The 24,191-nt window shown below is 37.7% G+C and overlaps 1 protein-coding gene across 4 annotated transcripts in view; it reads left to right on the forward strand.

Annotated features, from left to right (window-relative positions):
* Positions 1-24,191, forward strand: part of NFKB1 (nuclear factor kappa B subunit 1) — a 118,338-nt gene that overhangs the window by 70,843 nt on the left and 23,304 nt on the right. For all 4 annotated transcript variants that reach the window (XM_072810464.1, XM_072810465.1, XM_072810466.1 and 1 more), the window contains 7 exons: positions 7,264-7,427; positions 9,259-9,417; positions 10,890-10,994; positions 13,386-13,477; positions 14,863-15,001; positions 21,853-21,996; positions 23,345-23,434. In XM_072810464.1, coding sequence (XP_072666565.1) covers positions 7,264-7,427; positions 9,259-9,417; positions 10,890-10,994; positions 13,386-13,477; positions 14,863-15,001; positions 21,853-21,996; positions 23,345-23,434 — 893 coding nt within the window. The remainder of the gene's footprint in view (positions 1-7,263; positions 7,428-9,258; positions 9,418-10,889; positions 10,995-13,385; positions 13,478-14,862; positions 15,002-21,852; positions 21,997-23,344; positions 23,435-24,191) is intronic.

A 24,191-nucleotide genomic window follows, 5' to 3' on the forward strand; every position in this document is an offset into this window, starting at 1 on the left:
TTTTGAAAACCACTAGTATAGAATATGGCATTCCTGAGTAAGACACAAGATTGTAGTCCCAGTCCTATTATTAGCTGTGATAGCCATCTGTTTAAAAGTTTTTTGTCGGGTTTCACTAAAGTATAATTTAAAAACGGTAATATTTACCCTTTAAAGTGCACAGTTCAATGAATTTTCACAAATACTCGAATAAGAACCACAATCAAAGTATATAGTTCCATTGTCCCTCCCCCCACCAAAAAAATTCTATGTGCCCCTTGGAGTCAACTCTACCTCCCACTCCAGGCCCCGGCAACTCTTGATCTGTTTTCTCTCCCTATAGTTTTGCCTTTTCCAGAATGACATAAAAATTGAATCATACACCACGTAGCTTTTTTGAGTCTGGCTTCGTTTACTTAGCAGAGTGCATTTGCCATTCCTCCCGGTAGTTGTGTGTATCAGCAGTTTACTCCTTTTCGTTACAAAGTAGTACTACGTTGTACTCATGTATATCACAGTCATCAATCCACCTGTTGAAGAATGTTTCGTTTATTTCTTGTTTTTGAAGATGAAACCACTTTTTGTGTGAACATAAGTTTTCATTTCTTTTGGTCTCAAGTAAATTCTGAAGAGTAGAATTGTAGGGTCCATTTGTCTTATAAGGAACTGCCAAATTGTTTTCCAAAGTGGCTATACCATCTTGCATTCCCCTGTATTAATGTTTATGATCTTCAGTTTTTTCAGTTGCATGTGCTTAGTAATAAATGCCTGCTCTTGTTTTCTTTTACATTTTATTCTAGAAATTGTTGGACATACACAAAAGTAGAAAGAATACCACAGTGAGCCCTCACTGTACGCATTACCAAGCTTTGACAGTTAATCTTTACATCTTGATTTAAATATACCCCTGCCTAGTTATCTTTTGTATATTCATATCTGATCAGGTTCCATTCTGTTAAGAGGACACTTGGTATGATTTCAATCCTCTTAAATTTATTGAGACTTCTTTTATACATCAGAATATGGTGCGTCTGGTAAATGTTCATTGTGCAATTATAGAGAATGAGTAGTCTAATCAAGGTGAACGCGTGCTATAGAACGCGTATTAGAACACATTATAGAACGCGTGTTCTATAAATGTCAGTTAGGTCAAGTTGTTTGATAGTAGTGTTCAAGAGTTCTGTATCCCTACTGACTTTCTCCCTACTTGTTCTATCAGTTAGTGAGAGAGAGGTGTTGAAATCTCTGATTATAGATATATCTATTTCTTCTTCCAGTTTATAAGATGTTGTTTCTTATATTGTGAAGATCTTTTATTCAATACATAAACATTTAGAATTCTTATGTCTGCTTAATGGATTGATCCCTTTATCGTTATGAGATGACCCTCTTTTATCCCTGATTATACTTTTTTGCTCTAAAATCCACCTTGACTGATACTAATACAGAGCTATTTCAGCTTGTTTTAAAGATTTTATTTATTTATGCAAGATAGGGAAAGCACAAGCAGGGTGGGGGAGGGACAGAGGGAGAGGCAGACTCAATGAGCAGGAAGTGCTCATTCAGTGTGGCCCAATTTCAAGACCCTGGGATCATGACTTGAGTACAGGCAGATGCTTAACCAACTGAACCTCTCAGACATCCCTCAGCTTTCTCTTGATTAATGTTAGCTTGGAACATTTTTTTTCCATCCTCTTAGTTTTTACCTATTTGTGTCTTTATATTTAGAGTAAATATACACTGCATATACCTGGGTCTTATTTTTTTTAATTCGATTTGACACTCTCTGCCTCATAATTGAGGTATTAAAAACAATGTTTTTAATCTGATTATTGATTGGGCTGTGTTTCAATCTACCATCTTGCTATTTGCTTTCTGCTTATCACATCTGATTTTTGTTCCACTTTTCCTCTTTTTTCTGTCTTCTTTTAGATTGTTTGCTAAGATTTTATCTTCTTTTTGGTTTATACCTCTATATAGTGTTTAGAAGTTGTTTTACAGCTTGTTATGCTACACATCTTTAACTTACCATAGTCTACCTTTAAGTAACTTTATACTTTTTTATATATAGTACATGAATAGTACTTCCATTTCTCTTCTATCAGCCTATGTGCTTTGTGTACTATATCTGTACCTACAGATGTGATAAATTCCACAATATACAGGTTTTTTATTTTTGCTTTAAATGCTCAATTATCTTTTTAAAATTAGTTTCATAGGTAGAATTTAATGATTCATCAGTTGCATATAACATTAAGTTGAGTGTCCTCCTTAATGTTCATCACCCAGTTACCCCATCCCCCCACTCACCTCCCCTCCAGCAACCCTCTGAAAGTTTCCTAGAGTTCAGCATCTCTTATGGTTTGCCTGCCTCTCTGTTTTCATCTTATTTTTTCTTTCCCTTGCCCTATGTTCATCTGTTTTGTTTCTTAACTTCCACATATGAGTGAAATCATATGGTATTTGTTTTTCTCTGACGTATTTTCCTTAGCATAATATCCTCTAGTTCCATCCGTGTTGTTGCAAATGGCAAGATTTTATTTATTTTGATGGCTGAGTAGTAGTCCATTGTATGTATATGTATATATACATATATACACACACACACACACATATATATATATATATACACACCATATCATCTTTATCCATTCATCTGGGCTCTTTCCATATTTTCACTCTTGTGGACATTGCTGTTATGAACATTGGGGTGCAGATGCCCCTGCGAATCACTGTATTTGTATCCTTTGGATAAATACCAAGTAGTGCAATTGTTGAGTCATTGGATAGCTCTATTTTTAACTTTTTGAGGAATCTCCATACTGTTTTCCAGAGTGGCTACATGCTCAATTATCTTTTAAAAGAAATTGTAAATAAGGAAAAAAATATTTATATTGAACTACATATTTATCATTTGCAGTGCTCTTCATTCTGTTTCATAGATCAAGATTTCTGTCTGGTAGCATTTTCTCCTGCCCAACGACCCTCCTTTCCTTTTTCTTCTACTGCTGGTCTGCTGCTGATAAATTCTTCAGTTCTCATACATCTTTAAACTCTTTATTTTGTCTCTGTTTTAGAAAGATATTTTTGAAGAGTATAGAATTCCATGTTGACAGTGTTCTTTACACATTCTTAAAATATGCTGCCCCAGGGTCTTTTGGCTTGCCTTATTTTCAGACCTCTGCCATCATTCTGACATTTTGTTCCTTTCACATAGCGGGTCTTTTTTCTCTATCAGGTTTCCAGATTTTTTCTTCATTAGTTTTCATTTCTCTTTGCTAGTCTGAAGCAGTTTTATTATGGGCTTTAGTGTAGTTTTCTTCATGACTTTTTGTGTTTTGGAGTTCATTATGATTTTTTGATCTCTGGGTTTATAGTTTTTTATTAAATTTTAAAATCTGTCAGCCATTATTTTTTAAAAATATTTTTTCCATCCACTCTTCCTTTTCTTCTTCATCTGAAACACCAACTACTTGTGTGTTTGGCTGTTTGAAATTGTCCCATAGCTCACTGGTGATCTATTATTTTTTAAAATTGTTCTTTTTCCTGTGTTTTGTTTTGAATAGTTCTATTACCGTGTCCTCAAGTTCACTAATCCTCTTATCTGTAGTGTCTAACAAGTTCTTAATTCCATCTAATGTGTTTTTCTTTCAGTGAATTCAGTTTTCATCTCTGTAGGTTTGTGTGATGTCTCTTTTATATCTTGCAGGTACTCCTTAACATATTAAAGCTTTTTACCCTCTTACCTATATGGAATATATCTATAGTAGCTATATTAATGTATGTTCTACAAATTTTGTGTTCTTTCTCATTTCTGGATCTGTTACTATTGATTGATTGTTATCCTAATTATGAGTTGCATTTTCCTACATCTTTGCATGCCTGGTAATTTTTGATTGAATGGCAGATATTTTGAATTTTGGACAGTTGCATGCTGGCTTTTCTTTTTTTTTTTTTGTATGCCTTTAAATATTTTTGAACATTTGGATGAAATTAAATTCAAGAACATTTTGATCCTTTCTAGATTTCTTTCTTTTTTTTTTTTTTAAGATTTTATTTATTTATTCATGATAGTCACACAGAGAGAGACAGAGAGGCAGAGACACAGGCAGAGGGAGAAGCAGGCTCCATGCACCGGGAGCCCGATGTGGGATTCGATCCCGGGTCTCCAGGATCACGCCCCGGGCCAAAGGCAGGCGCCAAACCGCTGCGCCACCCAGGGATCCCTCTAGATTTATTTCTAAGCTTTGTTAGGGAAAGTAGAGCAGCCTTTAGTCTAGGGTTAATTTGATGCTATAACTAAGCCAATAACTTTTTGAATATTCATCCTGATGATTCATGTATTACAAGGTTTCTTAAACTATTCCAGTTCCATGTGTGCTCCAAGAAATGTTTTGCCTGCCCCATTCTGGTGGTTTTTTCCCCAGTCTCACACACATGCTCTGATCAGTACTTAACTGAAGACTCAAGGCAGGGCCATTGTACAGCTCTGAATATATCTCTGTATATGGTTCTTTCTTCTCTGGTTCTCTGCCTGTGAATTCTAGCCTCTTTGGCCTCCTCAAATTTTTAACTCTGTCTCCAAAACTCAGAGAGATTGCCAGGTCCTGGCAGGGTCTCCCTTCCTCTGCTGCAGCCTGGAGACTCTAGGCATTAAACCAGCATAATTGCAGGATTCATCTTAGTTGTTTCTCTTAAGGATCACGATCCTATGCTACCTGTTCTCCAGGGTTGGAAGACCATTTTTTCATGGGTTTCATGTTACTTACTTAAGGTAAAAGGTTCAATCTACTCCCATCACTAACTGAAACAGAAGATTGGCTTCTGTATTGTTTCATTTATTATCAGAATAAAGAAATTATTCACATAAGGCTGATGCCCTTTTCACAAGGATTAGTTAAATAATATACATTAAAATTACTTTCAAAATGGCAAAGTGTAAAGTGTAACATAGGTGTTTGTCACTCTTACTACCTATATATAGGTAGTTGTGGATGTTCTGTGTAGGAGTACAGCCTAAAAGGCCAAAAGATGAAGGTGTCGTTTCAGAAAAACTGCCTCTGCTTCCATACATATCAGTATGTCATGTTGCATATTTTTCTGTGCTGTATTCATGCATTCATTAATTCAACTGACATTTATTAGACACTCATATGACAAGCACTGTTCTAGACATTGGAGATCTTTGACCTTGGAAGCTTATATTCTTTTGGTCTATTTTCTTCTTTGTGTATCTCAGATATTTTAACTATTTATTTATTTATTTATTTGTTTTAGTGTAGCTGACACACAGTTACATTAGTTTCAGGTACACAAGATAGTGATTTGACAAATTTATACATCATGCTAGTTCATGTCCTACTTTTTTCTATCACTGTCTGGACACGTTTCTCATTGTGTCCCTGGACCTCTGTATGAATGCTCATCTCATTCTGCCTTCACCTCCTATATTTTCTTCCCGTAGTTCATCATTCATGCAGTATCTTATTCTTTGTTTCATCTAGTCCAGTTGTCATAATATTTTTGTCTTTCCTTTTTTTAAGATTTTATTTATTCATTTGAGAGAGAGAGAGAGAGAGAGAAGGAGCACAAGCAAGGGGAGAGGCAAGGGAGAGTCAGAGGGGGAGGGAGAAGCAGACTCCCCGCTGAGTTGGGAGCCCGACATGGGCTAGATCCCAGGACCTGGAGATCATAACCTGAGCGAAAGGCGACACTTAACCATCTGAGCCACCCAGGTACCCCTATTTCTGCCTTTCCATTACTAATCTTTTTTCTTTCTTTCTTTCTGGGTAAAAGCCAGAGCAAAAGAAAAGTTTTTGAAAAGCTTGTAAGGCTTTAAAAGATCTGTGCCCCCAGTTACCTCTTTGAACTTTTCAATTACTACTGACCTCTTGTTGATTTTCCTCCAGCAACTTTGGCCTCCTTGCCATTGTTATCTTTTGAAAACACCAGTCATGTCTGACCTCAGGGTCTTTGCATTTGCTATTCCTTCTGTCTTGATACTGTTCTTCATATATCCACATCTTTTCCCTCACTCTCTTAAAGTCTTTGCTCAGTTGCCATCTTTTCAATGAGGCTTTTTCTGACCTCTCCCTATTTTAAAACATCGTATCTTCTATTACTGCCTTTCCTTTTCTCCATCCCTAACTTATTTTTCTTGGTAACACTTACTACCTTCTAAATTATGGAGCTGAACAAATATTTGTTTAATGAACAAGTCTCGTTGGTAAAGGACATTTTTATTTTGTTTCATGTATGTGTGTTTCATATTTTTTAAATGAATGGCTGAAGTATTTCATATTTTTTCTTTGAGATCCCTTAACTTACTTTTAGCTTATTAACATGTTTTTGCCCAAAAGGTATGTAGGCTTCATAAGATAAAAGGTTCTCCATCCTGAATCCATGTAAGAATTGGATGGCATTATAGTAGTAATAAATAATTCCATCCTTACAGATAACCAAAGAGGAAATGGCACTCCATTTAAATCCCATCTAGAAACCCAAGGATGATCCAAATGAAAAAAGAAAAAAAAAATCCTTCCAAATAAAACATTCCTCTTTATTTTTTTTTAAGATTTTATTTATTTATTCATGAGAGACAGAGAGAGAGAGAGAGAGAGAAAGAGACAGAGACACAGGCAGAGGGAGAAGCAGGCTTCATGCAGGGAGCCCAATGAGGGACTCGATCCCGGGACTCCAGGATCAGGCCCTGGGCTGAAGGCAGCGCTAAACCGCTGAGCCACCCAGGCTGCCCATTCCTCTTATTCTTTAAAACAAAACAAAACAAACAAACAAAAAAATAAAAAATAAATTAAAAAACGAAAAACAAAAAACTAGATAAGTTACTACCATATTCAGAATTTTTTTAAAAAATTTAAACAACTCTCCTAGAAAATACTTTAAAATGAGACTGGGTAAAACTTCCTTACTAAAATGTGTGTGTGTGTGTGTGTGTGTGTGTGTGTACCCCACTCCCTTAATCATTTGAAAGTGTAATAAACCCTGAAAACCAAAAGATTTTGCTCAGTTTGCCAGACTCATTTGGTGGCAAAACCCAATCTGACCTGATGTGCAGTGATTTATAGTCTTTATTATTCCATTTGGTGAGTCTACCTTATATGTTCCACTGCAGAAATAGTAAGGTGTTTGATTATAGTGTGGGCTCCAGCAACCAAGGGCCTGTGGAATCTTTTAAAAGCCACCGTGCTAATGGAAAACTGGACTCTTTGTTATCGACTGCCTAACTTTTGGTGATGGTTGTTGCTGTTACTGCTTTTTCTCCAGCTTTGCAAACCTGGGTATACTTCATGTGACAAAGAAAAAAGTATTTGAAACACTGGAAGCACGAATGACAGAGGCATGTACGAAGGGCTACAATCCTGGCCTTTTGGTGCATCCGGATCTCGCCTATCTGCAAGCGGAAGGCGGAGGAGACCGGCAGCTTACAGGTGAGCCTCCTCTCCCCACTTCGGTCCCCTGAGGTCAGGCTCTCCTTTGCTCGTGTGTAGACCACACACTCTTCCGTATGTCCCAGACCGTACCTCAAGCTGCTACCCCACTTTCCCTGCTCAGAAACCTTTGATGGCATCCTGCTATTTTCTAGAATAAAATCTGTGCCTCCGTGGCCTAGTTTACCAAGCCCTCACTCAGTTTGGCCCCAGCCAGCTTTTCCAGCTTTACCTCCAATTGCACCATGTACCTCCTCTCCTCATCAGCTCCCTCTGAACACCTGATACATCTTCACACCTTTGTATGTGTCTTCCTCTACCTACCTAAAGCACGTACCCTGCCCTCTTCAGCCTGTCAAAACCAACTCATAATTCAACACTTAGTTCCTCTGTTTTAGTTTCCTGCCATTTTACCTCCTGCTATTCACCTTCTTAGAAGGAACCTCTTTGGTCTCTTCGTACTCTTCAGGCACATCATAAACTATTCTTTTTCTTGTAAAAATGCTAAGATTTTATGTTTTCCTGCTTTTATCTATATTTTTTTCTTTCAGCCCCAATCCTTGTCCTACCCACCTGTGCCATTGCTGCTTTTACATGTTGTCCATTAGTCTGGTCACCCTGTTGTCATCCGATACTCAGGCGACCCCAAACCAATCACTGTTATTTCACTAAACACATTCTGACATCCAGACTCAAAACCTTCACATCAACTTTGAATCCTCCTCCTTGCTTATGCTGTATCTCCAGTCTGTAGCTCCACTCTTCTGTCCTCTTTCTAGCAAGTTTCACTGCCCACTCTGTTTTTCTTGCTCTGCTGCTATCCATCTCCACCTCTGAACCAGTTTGCACCCTGTGGCCAGATGAATCTTTCAAAAGCCCCTGCCACACCACTGCTCAGTATCTCCCTGCTGCCTACAAAATCCAAATTCAGTAAGCTGGCATTTTAGGCCTTTCAAGACCTGGCCCCATGTGCATTTCCAATGCTCTTTCCTACTACACCCCTTCACATCAAACTGAATTATTCCGTAGAAGCACCAGGAATTCTCACTTCCTCACCTTGGCATATTCTTTCTGTTTTTGCTGTTCCCTCTTCCTGGAATGCCTTTATGTACCGCTTTCATAAGTTCAAGTTGTACCAGCCCTTCAAGATATAGAGCATATGTCTCTTCTGCTCCAAAGCCTCTGGGTTCTTCCCTCCTTTGTAATTCCATCTCTCTTCACTTGTAGCTCTTTAACAGTACTCACCACCTTTGGTGACACTATGAGTTAAATACAGCTAGATCCATCAGCACGAAGCTCCATCAGGAGGCGAGGAAGGAGTCTGATGCAATGGAGCTACTCAGTTTCTCCAGAAGCACTTTTTGAGTACTTCCTATGTGCCAGGCACTGTGCGAGGCATGGTGAAAGGAACATGGTCCCTGTGCTAGGGAGCTTTTGGAATACTTATTTTCACATTTCACAATACAGCTGATGCCTAATCAGCTTATTGTGGCATCACATCTTTTGTGGCTTCAGCTGTAATGTCTTGTAGGGAGAAAAAGGAGAATTCAGGAGAAGATAAGAAAGGAGAGAGCCAGTGGAGGACAGTTTTCACTATTTCACTATATTCACAGAAAATACAGGGAGGGCTTCTCTGGATACCTTTAATTTGGATGACATACATGAAACCATTTTTAAAATTTTATTAGCAATACAAATAATTTCAAAAGAAAAAAACAGGTTTTTATTTTCAATTTTTATTCTTTATTTGGGCTTTATAAAGACATCTTATTAAAACATTCATGCTTTACTCTTTCCCTGGGCACGAATGCGCTGTGCTGTATGGTCCCAGATCGGGAAAAGGAGATCATCCGCCAGGCAGCTCTTCAGCAGACAAAGGAGATGGACCTCAGTGTGGTGCGGCTCATGTTTACAGCTTTTCTTCCAGATAGCACCGGCAGCTTCACAAGGCGCCTGGAACCCGTAGTGTCAGATGCCATCTACGACAGCAGTGAGTCCTTGACTTCTAATTGGAGGCAGCTTGGTATAGTGTCAAGTACAGACTTTCAACCCAGCCCTGGCAGTTACTTACTAGCTCAGAGTCCCAGGGCAAGTAACTAAATCATTTGGAGCCTCACATTTGTCATCTACAAATGGGAATACTAAAATCTAGCTGGAAAAGTTGACGTCTAGATTAAAAGTGAATGTTATGAGGTGAGCAATAAATGTGGTTCTCCTTTCTCAAATGTGCATGCTAGTCTTTCACATGCCATTTGATGATGGCAAATCTTTTATTATTTATGAATTTTTTTCCATGAGGATATATTATTAGTGTTCCTAGAAAAACACTTCAATATTTTTTGTTGAGGCTCTAAAGAGATGTTAATAAAAACAACTATTATTCTCATCCATCTTTGTACTTGCATGTTCTAGCTTTTAACAAGATAAGAACTACATGTTAACCAAATGAGTAGTGTGAACAGCATGTGACTTCAAAATTCTATTTCAGTCTGTAGTTCCTAGAACTTTTTAAGAGTTTTACCATGGTCTTCAACCTTTATCATGCACATTTCTTGTTTGGTATGCATGGGATTTATTAAACAAATCAAAGAAGCCTGCAAGTGTGGTACTTAGGCTCACTGAAAGTTTATAGAATTTGGTCTAAGTAGAAAACTCCATGCCCCAAGTACAACAACTGGCCAATTTCTTTAATTTAAACAAGTTTGAAGGGAAGTGAAAGAGTTATAAAATGATGTAGACTTGTATACTAAAGATCACCTTAAAATGCAGCTGTGGGAGGAAAAAAAAAAAAAAAGGAAGCTTTATACTATTACCACAAGAAACTTTTGCCCCAACCACACAGAATTCTAATTTAGTCTGGGGAAAAGAACTATAACCTCTGCCTTTTTCTTTTCTGTAAAATAAGAATGTATGAGTAGCTTAAGAAAATTGTACTTTTTCTAAATTTTGAAGACTCTTGTAAACAGCCTATCGGTAACATGGAAATAATTGAAGGTCTTGACCTACATGAAATTCCACAAATCCATTGGCTTGGTACTTCCTGAAACATCAGAAAAGTTCTTTCTCTTTCTGTATGAATCTTTCTTACTGTCTTAGTGGGAGACACAAATACTGTTCCTTTCTGCCTAGTCTGTTTGGGTAGTAATGAATGATCCATGTTCAAGAAGTGAGGACTTCTGAGGACTTCCAGAAGCTTTTTTATTTGTATCCTTGTTAAAGCAATGTAAGTGAAGACATCAGTTTATTTCTTTAATTAAAGTATAATTAACATAACAGTATCATATTCCTTTTACACATAGAACATATTGATTTGACAGTTTTATACATTGCTCAATGCTCACCACGATAACCTATTTGAACTTTGTTTTGGTTAATGTGTGCTAAGGGCTGGGTTTCCCATAAGAGATTGACTTATGAAGCTGAGAATAAATTGTGATGTTGTTGTTTTTCTCCTGTGATCAGAAGCCCCCAATGCGTCCAACTTGAAAATTGTAAGAATGGACAGGACAGCTGGATGCGTAACAGGAGGGGAAGAAATTTATCTTCTCTGTGACAAGGTTCAGAAAGGTAAATATATGCTCCCATCTCAAGATGTGGAATGTAATTCTGAGTGTGTCTGTAAGTCACTTTTTGGCAGTAGATTCAGTAATATCCCTTTTCTACATGGAACTCTTTTAAAAAATGTACACATTTCACCTCTTCCAAGTGTGTCTGTGGGTTTTTTTTAAGCTGACTAATTAATTTTAAAACGAAATAAAAAAAAATAGTGATCATTGTAATCAGTGACATTTTAATATTTCTATACTTTAAACTTTGGCATCTGAACTTAGTTAAACTAAAATAAATGAGTAATAGCCCATGTTTCACACACACATGCCACACAGAATAAATAATATTTTATATAGTATAAAATTGTTAATTTAATTTATCTTATAAGGCTTCATTGCAACACTGAGAGGGCTTCTCCAAAACTTTCATGTGACACTCTGATGTCAATTAAGAAAAAGAGAATAAGGACTATGGGGAAATTCTCAGAGCATATTTCTCATAATTTTCACTTTCAGAAGAGGTTCTTGGCATTTACCTTTCATTAGCAATGGTACAAGATTTATAAATAAGCAAAAGCTGAAAGCGATTGTAGTATTTTCTCAAACAGCTCATTTTTAAAATACAGTAATAGAATAGTATAATAAAGTTCTACTCACGACAAAGTGGTGAGCGTTTTCAAAGTAAAGAATGCATAACTGAAAATATAGCTACTAAATAAAAGAATGATGGCTTAAAAAAAAAAAAAAGAAAGAACATTATCATTTGAGGAAAATGGCCCGAGATTAAAAAGTCAGAAAAAGATGGGATCATATTTTAAGGTAAAGGTATATGTATCTTTATCCAAAAAAAAGTTTCCACTGTCTCTGCATAATCTGGTATCAGCCTTCTTTTAACCCATTCTATCCAGTAATATGTGTACATTCAATGAGTAAACACAATCTGAGTACCTTTGCTTATGAATGTGATTCTTAATCATCATCATTACATTGGAATGGCTCATTAAGAAAAATCTTGTACCTGGGATCCCTGGGTGGCGCAGCGGTTTAGCGCCTGCCTTTGGCCCCGGGCGTGATCCTGGAGACCCGGGATCGAATCCCACGTCAGGCTCCCGGTGCATGGAGCCTGCTTCTCCCTCTGCCTGTGTCTCTGCCTCTCTCTCTCTCTCTGTGTGACTATCATAAATAAATAAAAATTAAAAAAAAAAAAAAAAATCTTGTACCTGGCTTGAAGAGTCTGAATAACTAGGTCCAGTTTAGTCCTACCTGAAGGCAAAGGAATTGACCAGGAGCTAATGAGATGTTTTATCTAACCCTAATATTCCTAAAATTCTATTTATTTATTTATTTTTTAAAGATTTTATTTATTTATTCATGAGAGACACAGAGAGAGAGAGAGAGAGAGGCAGGGACACAGGCAGAGGGAGAAGCAGGCTCCATGCGGGGAGTCCGATGTGGGACTCGATCCCGGCGCTCCAGGATCACGCCCAGGCTAAAGGCGGCGCTAAACCGCTGAGCCACCTGGGCTGCCTGTAAATTCTATTTAAATAGAAATATGAACTTAGTTTTCATAAGTCAATAGTGCAGTCCTTCCTATAAAAATGAGAAGTGAAGCCAGGGAGATGCCAATCTGAGTTATATTATGATATTTCTGCAGAAGTAGAATCCATGACAGAAGTGTAAAATTTAGGCATTCTAATCTCATCCAAAGGAACTTGACTGATACAATATTTTTAACAACTTGTCAGTATGGACTGAAAAAGTATCATAGGGAAGCAGCATAGAATATGTTTATGAGCCTGGAATCTGTGTTCAAATTCTGACTTCTCCATTTACTAGCTATTCAACTTTGGATAAGTCACTTAACCTCCATGGACTACAGTTTCTCTTCCGCAAAATGAAGATATTAATAGTATACCTGCATTGCAGTTATTGTGAAGATGAAATCAGTTAATGTGTACATATAAATCACTTAAAATAGTGCCTGCCATATAGTATACTTTACTAAGTATACTTAACTTTAACTTCATATAAGTTAAATATTATTATGTAGATCCATATGGAGTTTGAACCACCTTTGGGGATTATAATACTCCTCAGTATCCTTCATATTTCTCAGGAGTGAATTGGGCTAGTGATGGAAAGTGGGAAGGTCAAAAAGACTAAGTAAGAGAAAAGGCAGATTGAAGAGGTAAATCTAGTATTCTTTGAATGTAAATGAAACTCAAGATCCATTAGTGTGGTAACAAAAAAATTCAGTAATTTGTGAACATTTTAAAAGGTTTTAAAAGTATCTTTCATATTAATTGTTTTTTTTAAGTTTAAATACATAGTAGGTAGAATCTGGAAACAGCAGGCTTATAAATATTATTTCTCCATGTGAAATTATATACCTAAATGTGATTGTTTGCAGATGACATCCAGATTCGATTTTATGAAGAGGAAGAAAATGGTGGGATCTGGGAAGGATTTGGGGATTTTTCCCCCACAGATGTTCATAGACAAGTAAGTGGATTATGGTGATGGTGATGATTTTTCATTTTCTGTCCTGTTGAAGTTCAGTGCTTAATTTCCATGTACAAAAAAGAAAAAAAAATCATAAATATTTATTTAATTTGCATAAAAGGATACTATTTTTAAGACTCTTGAAGGTTTTCCAGATAAGTTATCTACCATAGAATTATGAGCAAGGCCTTAGACCACTGGCTCTGAGACCTTGTCAAGACATTTCATTTGGGTGTCTGATCACCTAACCTTTAGGCAATGGCCCTTGGATCCTTTAGTGGAACTATTTTAAGTATTTGCATTAGTCTGTTCAGACTGCCATAACAAAATGCCATCGACTGGGTGTATTAAGCAACGGAAATTTATTTCGTCACAGTTCTGGAGGCTAGAAGTCCCAGATCAAGGCCCGACAGGGTCGGTTCCTGGTGAGAGCTTTCTTCTCCTGGCATGCAGACAGCCACCTTCTGGCTGTGTCCCCACATGGCAGAGAGAAGAGAGTAAGTAAGCTCTTGGTGTCTCTTCCTATAAGAACACTAAAATCTTGTCCAGTCACAACCCTACCCTCATGACCTCATTTAACCTTAATTACTTCCATAAAAGCTCTTTCTCCAGATATAGCCACACTAAGGGTTAGGGCTTCAGCATATGAATTTTGAGGGGACACAGCTGGTGCATTAAGTGTTCACCAGAGTAATTATGATGAGATCTCTTAATGAGATGTTCTAATGAAAAGCACTGAAAGGAAGAGTCTGCTACTTGAGGCTGATATCCTCATAATCAATCAAGAGTTCCCAGTGACAACTGAGTATATGACTAAGAAATGAAAATGCTGTATCCCATCTTAATCACTCTGAGTGATTGAGAAATACTATTTCCACTCCCCAAAGTTGGAAGCAATCCAAATGTACATCAGGAAGTGGCCAATTAAATAATGGTGTATTGTGTGACGGAGTATTATGCACTTATTAAAGAGAATGAGTAATCTATGAACTAATATGGAAAAAATCTCAGAAGTATAACATTAAATTTTTTTAAAGATATAAAACAAAGTGGATATAAAAAAGAATGTTCATGTTTGCATATGCATAAAGAAACTTTGGGAGAATACAAAAGGAATTAATAAGGTGTCGTGTTTCCCTCTGGGAGCAGGCTCACAGTAGGAATTGCCTGGATTGGAGTGCTAGGGGTGGCAAGGAGAATTTTCAGTGAATGCCATTGTGTCACAATGTATGAGTATAGAATTCTGGGTTTGTAACTTTCTCTAGGTTGCTGTATTTTTTAGTAAATATGTCTAAACATTGGGCATAAAGAATACATTTAATGAGTAGCATTGCTGGGGGGAAAAAGTGGGCCTACCCCAACATTTGGATCTTTGTATCCTGCAGTTTGCCATTGTCTTCAAAACGCCAAAGTATAAAGATGTCAACATCACAAAACCAGCCTCTGTGTTCGTCCAGCTTCGGAGGAAATCTGATTTGGAAACTAGTGAACCCAAACCTTTTCTCTACTACCCTGAAATCAAAGGTAACTTGGTTGCTTACATACTTGTGCTTGTTCCCATTAAAGAACAAAGCTGATTAGAAAAGATCTGTTAGCCACTTCCTTTGAATGACTTCCTAGGAATTGGCCCCTGGACCCATGGTACTTATTTTTAGGGAAGAGAGAAGTGATATACTATTTTGGGGTTCATGGAATTAAGTCCAGCCTTTCAAAACAATGCTATTTTTTTTTTTTTTTTTTTTTACCAAACTTGTATGAGATTTAGATATTTGAGAATTGGTCTTTGAATCTGAGAGTCTGTCATTTGTTGAGGATCTTGGGGTTCAGGCAGCTGAGATGGAATGATAGCTTCCTATTCAGGAGAATCAGCCATTCCATCAACTGGCCTCAGGCAATAGAACAGGAGACTCAGCCACCATGCAGTGTGGAACCATAAAAATGAATGAAGCACCAATCTTTTCCTCACAAAAGATACCCCAAGAAGGGGAAAGAATAGTCTCCATGCATAGTTATAATGTGAATTATGATTTTGATAAGCTCCAAAGAGAAGCATCCACAAACACATATGAGACTGCTGAGGACTGTTGATTTGAAAGAAGCCATGAAGAAGTCAGTTTCTTCAAGGTCCTTCAGCCCAGGTGGGGGTAAAGGGGGGCCAGTGTATTTCAGTAGTTGTGTGAGAAACAAGGAAGGAAAAGGGTTTCCTGGGCTTAGTGGACTAGAGGAGCCAAACAATTAGTGTTTGTTCAGAAAGAAGTGAGCCTTGTGAGCACCAGAATGGACCACTGAAGGCCAGGGCCAGGCTCAGAAGTACTGTGATTGGCAGCTGAGAGCTCTGATTGACTCTGGAGAGGGTAATGACCAGGCCTGTTTGGATTTGGAATGTTGGCTCTGACTTCCTTCTGTGGACACTGAGACCATCTGGGCAGCAGATAAGGAGTACAAGTCCAACAGACAAGTCCAAAGAGTAATGCAAGAGTCCACGTGAGAAATGGTGAGGTTCATAAAGATATTAGTGCAAAGAATGAAAGGAGAAGGTGGTGTCAAGAAGACCCAGATGCTGGTTGAGGTAGGAGGTGAAGGAAAAATTGGGGAATCATAGATGGTTTGAGGAATCCCGGCCTAGGACAATTGTTATGTGGTTGAGTTGATGAAACAATCAAGGGAGCAAAAAAGTAGGTTTGAGTAGGCAAAGAAGGACCTCAATTTAAAATATGTTGCATTTTAGGTTCCTCTGGCAAATTCCTAACAAGCCAATCAAAAGATAGGACTGGAAATCCAGAGGGCAGGGTGGGAAATTCAGCATTGAGAATCCTCTCAGAATGAGTGTGATAGACTCCTAAATGAGATAATTGTTCAAAGATATTTCTTAACCTAGATCCAGTGACTCCCAAGGAGGGGCGGGGGTCTTTAAAGTTAAGAAATGGACTTTGATATAATCAGCTTTCTTTATAATCCTATTTTGTATTTTACATATACAACTATGATTCTGAGAAGAGATCCATAGACTTCGCAGGACTGAAAAAGGAGTCCTAGCACAAACAAAATCAGAAATCCCTGGATTAGAGGGAGGTCACAGGGGGAGGTCAATGAAATGATTATTACAGGGCACATCCTGACTGGCATCTGAAGCCACAAAGGTGCCATAGTGATGATCCACGTGGGTGTTGGATCCTGTGATAAAAACATGTGATGCGTATTCCTTGAAGAGAGGTGCTTTTCCTAGAATTTGTGTTGTGGCAGAGGCATTTAGAAGATAATTCCATGAGTTCTTGTTTCTTTTCAAAGGTTATGACCTGTCCACTGATGGACCCAATTGATAGTGCATTCCATTACCATGGTGTGAAAACATTGTCAACAGAAGAGCCTTTTTTTCCCCCATCCACATAAAATTTCATGCAAAATCCCAGGACATTTGCCTGATGGCCTCTGGTTAAAGTGGAAGTGGGGAGCCAACCCATTCAGCCTTCCCAGAAGCCCATCTACCCTTATTTCTCCACCCAGCAACAGCCCGAGGTCTTCCAGATGCTGCAGATGAAAATCACTGCTTTCAATTAAACACTCTTCTTTAATAGATACAGAAGAGAAATATGGCTAATTTGGGGGGACTTTCTGAGGGAAAAAATAGATTTCTTCTCCTAAAATATGTCTTAACATAATGTCAGTTCTTCTCAACACAGAGGATTATATTTTAAAAGGATACCAAGATTATCTACACATGTATGAGCCTAGAAACTTACAAAGCTGAGCTTGGTTTCTAGGCTGCCTGTCTACCTTTTCCAGTAGTATCTGTTCATCAAAAGAGTAAGATGCAGCAGGGGCATGTTCAGACATTCATCCGTAATAGGATTTATCAGATGTTGGGGTTAAAGAATGGGGTCTCCTGAAAGTTCAAAATCCCCACCTGCATGCTTCAAACACTTTCAGACTGTCATTGACTAAAAGCTCCATGTAATACAAACAAATAAGATGAACCATCTGGAAAAATAAAGAATTAGAAGTTGAGCTCCACAGAAAGAATGGCCAAAATACATTGTGATAAGTAGTGTGAGACTAGAAATGTTTTATTGAAGGTAACAAATTACCTTAGTAAGTAAAACTGTCTGGATTATAAAATCCCAAGATGAAATAATCACAAAGAGCAATTATCACACTAGGCATATGACTGGTCAGAAAAGTAGCAGGCCATTTAATATAAGAGTGAATGTATGAAAGTGAATCCAAACTATACAACCCAGGGAATCATAGTATACATTTTTTAGAAGTTATTAGACACACCTTTTACTGCTCCAGCACCTGCAGTCCCTCCCTATGTCATTACCTAATTTTGTATTATTCATCATTTTTATCAATATGTAAAATTGTCTTATCTATTTTTTTTCTTATCTATTAATTTATATATCTATTGTCTTCTTCCATCTCCAATAGGAAAAATTTTCTTTAAGTCACAGATTTGGTCTTTCATGTTCATTGCTGCATTTCCAACATCTAGAACAAAATAAATCATATATATATATATATATATATATATTTTTTTTTTTTTTTTTTTTTAAGTAGGCTCTACGCCCATGTGGGGCTTGAATTTACGATGCTGAGATCAAGAGATATGTGTGTGCTCTACTGACTGTTCCAGCCAGGCACCCCTTAATATATGTCATATGGTAGATGCTGAGATATATCTGAAAGCTGACTTATTTTTTTAAGGTTTTTATTTTAATTACAGTAGTTAACATGCAGTGTAATATTAGTTTCAGGTGTACGATGTAGTGATTCAACACTTCCATACATCACCCAGTGCTCATCACAGCAAGTGCTCTCCTTAATCCCCATCACCTATTTCATCATCACCCCAACATACCTCCCCTCTGGTAACCATCAGTTTGTTCTCTGTAATTAAAAGTCTGTTTCTTGATTTATTTCTCTCTCTCTTTACTTTTTCTTTGCTTGTTTGTTTTGTTAAATTCCACATGAGTGAAATCATATAATCGTATATTTGTCTCTCTCTGACTGACTTATATCGTATAGCATAATGCTCTCTAGCTCCATCCATGTTGTTGCAGAAGGCAAGATTTCATTCTTATTTATGGCTGAATAATATTCCATTTTATATATGTGTGTATTATCACACACACACACACCATCTTTATCCATTCATTAATCAATGGACACTTGGACTGCTTCCATATCCTGGCTCTTGTAAATATGAAAGGTGACTTATTGATTGACTGACCAAGTTGCCATCCTCATCCAAGTTGGGCTGGCTAGTAACTTCTTGGGTGCCATCAAGGAGGACATCAAGCAAAGAAATATAACATATTCCTTTTTATTTTATAGCCAGCCCAGAACTCTGCACCCTGTATGGTTATTGACATTATACCTCATACAAACTTCATGAAGATGGTTGGGTTTAGGGAAGACAATTAAAATAATGAGAGAGGGATGATTGAAAAGGGAAGAAGAGAGTTGAGGAACTGCTGTGTGTAAGCAAAAAAGACCATGTGATTTTTCAGTCTGAAAAGACAAAGATTCAGAAGAAATGTAATCATAATATTTAAATTATGAAAGGAATGCAGACATCTTTACTAGAATACTTAGAACCTGGAAATGAGAATGAAGTCCTTTTAAGGCATACACATAGCAAAAAGGGGTAAAAACTAAAAGTGCATCTAGATAATAGTTTGTGAACTAAACTATTATCATAATCACCAGTTATTAAAAGAAACAGAGGAACCCCTTGGTGGCTCAGTGAGTTAGGTGTCCGACTCTTGGTTGCGATTCAGGTGGTGATCTTGCGATCATGGGATCAAGCCCCACATGGGGCACTACACTGGGCATGGAGTCGGCATCAGATTCTCTCTCCATCTCCCTCCTGCTCACCCTCTCTTTTAAGTAAATGAATAAAATCTTTAAAGTGAGGGGTGGACAGGGTGTGGGGGGAGGGAAGCAGAGATATTTTGGGGGCATTTCCCAAAGAATGGCAGCCTAATATAATGGAAAGCTGACTAGACTTTGGATCTGATCCTCACCATGCCCTGACCTCTGACAAGTCCCTTAATCATCCTAGCTTCTATTTCCTCTTCTGTAAAAGGAAAGCTTATAGTAAGTGACCACTTTGGTCCCTTCTAGAATAGATTGATGTTTCATAGTACAACCCATGGTGCCACTGTCAAAGGCAGACCACAAAGATAAATGAATACAATGGGAAAATGTCCATGGTCACTTCTGGGGAAATTTAGACTGCAGATTCTTTTATTTAAAAATTTGTGAGAATGAAATTTTCTGTATCAGTTTCTTGACATTGAAATCTTAATGAATATAGGATAGTTGGTATTTTTTAAGTCGACTCAAAAATTCCCATTTTATAGTGAACATCTGTTTTCTAAGTCCAAAGGAGGAAGCAGCAAATACCAAATGCTTTGCTAGAAAATATGTCAGTAGATAACATTTATCCCTGAAGATGAATGAAGTTGTCTGCTTCCCTCTTGTATTTCATATTTCTAATGAACTAATATTCTATGTGAGATCAACAGTTTATAGGATGAGTAATAAGTATGACTATTAGTTGGTTATAGTCAATGGATGGAAAAATTTTATAAATCAGTCCAAAACCTTTGATAAGGACATTTAAAGTTTCTCCACTTTGAGGCCAACCCTTTCTAGTGGAAGCACTTTCTCTTCAAGTTGACCCACATTGGCTTTCTTCCTAACACGTCTGGATACAATCCATTTTTAAACGATTATTTTATGGGTGTTTCTCTGTATCCTACTCTTCCATTCTTCAGTCTTCCAGCTGCACTGAGGTGACTGTGAGGTAATCAGTAGGAGAAATCTCTTGAGCCCTGAGATGACTGGAACAATCACAGATTTAGAAGTAAGTGAAGATCTTTCTGAACATAAACAATGGCCAGAATCAACATTGAAGAATCAGAAATAGGACAATTATTAGGTATCAGCCTGCAGATTGAAAAAAAAGAACACCACGTTGGCTATTTATTTAAACAAAAACCTTCCATCACCCTTCTAGCCCAAAAGAGAAAAGGGAGTAAAAAAAAAAAAAAAAAAAAAAGATATGGTAGGAAGATCAGAAAAGAGAAAGAAACAGAAACAGAAAGAAGAAACAAGAACACAATAATGGACCACAAAGGCAGTGGGGCTGGTGAGAACAACAGATAGTGAAAAGCAAAAGAAAAACAGCAACTACAGGAATGAGGGACAACAGTCTAACTAGTGTCGAGACCTGGATAGTCAAAAATCTCAGAGAGCATCACTGTATTTTAGTCATGTAGTGGTCTTAGACTTTCCTGGAGTCTCATCAGTCACCAGTGACTACCAATCCCTCTTTCATTGTATTTCTGGGGTTTGCCCACTTGTATTGTCATGGTGTTGCCCAGTAAGGAACAGCCCCCATCTCTTTAGTCTGTGCTGTCTCTGCCTCTCACTTTGATTCTTTATTTTGTCCTATGCACCAGTGACAGAGGAGGCTTCCTAAAATACCACCCAGTATACATCATCCCCTAGTTCAGAAACACACAGTGGCTCTCCTGCTTGTAAATCCCTTAGTTTACAATCCAGAAGCTCTACAGTGTGGTCTCAATCAGCCCCATTTCTCAGGCATTTTTCATGCTAAACTTTAACTTCAGCTGGACCGATCCACTGCAGCTCTCAGAAGCACGCAACTTGCATCTATCCTTCATTATTTTCCCTCTAGATCTCATTTCCAGAAAATCCTCCCATTGCCCTCCCCTGATACAGAGTTGATTCTGGGAAGCCTTACCTGAATTTTCTAGCCCACAGAGACTTTCCTAAAAGTCCCTCTTTAAACTCCTGGAAAAATTGATGTGCACCATCAATTAAGCATACATAGCATTATGGTGCTATCTCTCCAAGTCTTTCCTCCACAACCTTAAAATTATATTAGAGGGTTCTTGACAGCAAAGACATTATTTCTACTTCTCTTTCTCCCTAGCACTTAGCTCATGTAGATGCATTATAAATGTTAGTCGGTTGGTAATCGTGTGTGTATGACCAAATGAAAATGCTCAATATTGTTTTTCTTATTCCGGTAGCTTCAGTATCTTAACCTTTGAAGGGAAATCTAGTCTTTCACTATTTTGAATGACATTGTGGACTTCAGAAACTGTTGTGGAGAGGATTTGGGTGTGTACTGTTCTGTGGTCTCTGAGGCAGGTTCTTAGTCTTCAAATCCATTGGAATAAATATAATGCTTCTTGAAATTTGGCATCTCTTCCTCCTTGGGTGATTTCTGTTTCCCTTTAAGATGTTTAAAAATACCATCAGAATCAATATTCTTTCTGTGGCTAGTAGTGGAATGGAATCAGTCTTTTCTCCTCTGGTTTCTCTTCCTTTAAATACAGATAAAGAGGAAGTGCAGAGGAAACGGCAGAAGCTCATGCCTAATTTCTCAGATAGTTTCGGTGGCGGTAGTGGAGCAGGAGCTGGAGGCGGAGGCATGTTTGGCAGCGGTGGTGGAGGAGGCGGTGCTGGAAGTACGGGTCCAGGTATGAATTAAAGCTGCTCTTTCTAGAGCTTTTCACATTGGAGAGGGTAGAATTTTCTTTTCCTAGATTTCCCAGACTGTCTGCAGGTTGAGCGGCTGTGACATATTAAATTAACTAAAATTTCCCAACAGAGAAATGCATGTTCATTTTGCAGTACATAGATAACACCAGAAACTCTAGGAGGAAAGAAAAGTCACTCTAGACTGGTTATCTAAAGAATATGTCTGTTAACATTTTGGCATATTTCTCCTTTCTTCCCTTCCATACTGTCTTGGTTTTCTTTGGAAATATTGGAAGGGTTTCGTATTATATATACTACATTGTAGAAAGTCTGAAGATACAGAAAATCTGGTCATTGAAGAGTAACTTCTCAATTTTTTTCTGTGCAAACATTATACTATGTATTTTTTTGCATTTTCATGAGCACAGCTGCAATCCTCAAAATAGTATTTAGCCTATTTACCTATAGGTGTGTATATATATATATATATATATATATATATATACCTATTTATTATCAACAAATAATGATTGTGTATATAGAATCATATATGCTGCTTTTCCCCTAATGGGTTAACCTAGGCATTTCCCCCATGGCAATATAAATTTTATGTAAGCATAATATTTTAAGCATCATTTCATCAAGTGAACATGCCATAGTATTACTTACTTGAATGTGTTTCCTGTTTTTTACTGGTTTTTTACTGAACTCCTTTGTCCATATTGCTGTTCTTTTATTCCAGATTGTTTTTGTAAATTAGATTCTTTGAAGTAAAATTACAGTGTCAGAGAGTATGACATCTAATACCAGCTGCTTCCGCAAAGAGTTTTAAGTACGAGTTTATGCTTCCACCAAAAATGCCTGAGAATGAACAATGTGGTCATGTTTCCTTGGAGGAGTCAGTATTTTTTTCTGTATTTTGTTTGGTTCAGTTTTTCCCGCCAGAAGTTATTTCAAGGTCCTCTGTGTCAGCAAGTCTGAGTATGGTTGGTGACCACTCACCATTAGCCTCTCCTTTCCACACAGAGTGGGAGCCTTTCTCCAGCATGAACTCCATGCTGCCCCAAGCCTGGGCATGCTGCCCCAAGTCTGGGTATTGTCTGAATTTCCAAAATGTAAATTTGGTCAGAGTGGAATTCTGATCATCCCATGATCCCTCATAATGTGTCTTACTAACTCAATGGAAGCACTGTGTCCAGCACGCTGCCTTTCCGCACCAAAGCCTGTGCTCACCTTAGGGAAAGACACCAAGCTTTGTTAAGTCTTTGTAAAACACAAACAAAACAAAACAAAAAAACTAACTAACAAAACATCATGAGATTTTAATCATTTTGGTTGCCATTTCAGGGTATGGTTTCCCTCACTATGGATTTCCTACATATGGTGGAATTACTTTCCATCCTGGAACCACTAAATCTAATGCCGGGATGAAACATGGTAAGTAATATAGTTGTTTTTTTTATTTTTTTTAAGATTTTACTTATTTATAATGAGAGACACACAGAGAGAGACAGAGACAAAGACATAGGCAGAGAGAGAAGCAGACTCCATGCAGGAGTGGGACTCAATCCCGGGACTCCAGGATCACACCCTGGGCCGAAGGCGGACGCTCAACTGCTGAGCCACCCAGGCGTCCTTGGTTTGTTTGTTTGTTTGTTTGTTTGTTTGTTTTAATACTGAGAATAGAATAAAAAAATTAATGCCAAAAAGTTTTTTATCATTACCTATCACAGCATTGCCATCTTGGAAAAAAAATGATAAAGGTAAATAAACTAAGAAGATACTTTTCCAAAAAATATGATTTGCTGTGGCAAGTGTAAATTCTGTTCCCAATGCTATGTTTATACTTACATATTTACTTTGTAAGTGGCATGAACTGGGAGAAGAGAAGTGCTTTAAAAGGGGACATGTAGGGGATCCCTGGGTGGCTTAGCAGTTTAGCGCCTGCCTTTGGCCCAGGGCACGATCCTGGAGTCCCGGGATCGAGTCCTGCATCGGGCTCCTGGCATGGAAGCTGCTTCTCCCTCCTCCTGTGTCTCTGCCCCTTTCTCTCTCTCTCTCTCTCTCTCTCTCTCTATGTCTATCATAAATAAATAAATTAAATAAATAAATAAATAAATAAATAAATAAATAAATAAGTCTTTTTAAAAAAAGGGACCAAAAAAAATAAAATAAAATAAAAGAAAAGAAAATG

Source organism: Canis lupus, chromosome 33 (genome assembly GCF_048164855.1).
Source record: "Canis lupus baileyi chromosome 33, mCanLup2.hap1, whole genome shotgun sequence".
NCBI lineage: Eukaryota > Metazoa > Chordata > Mammalia > Carnivora > Canidae > Canis > Canis lupus.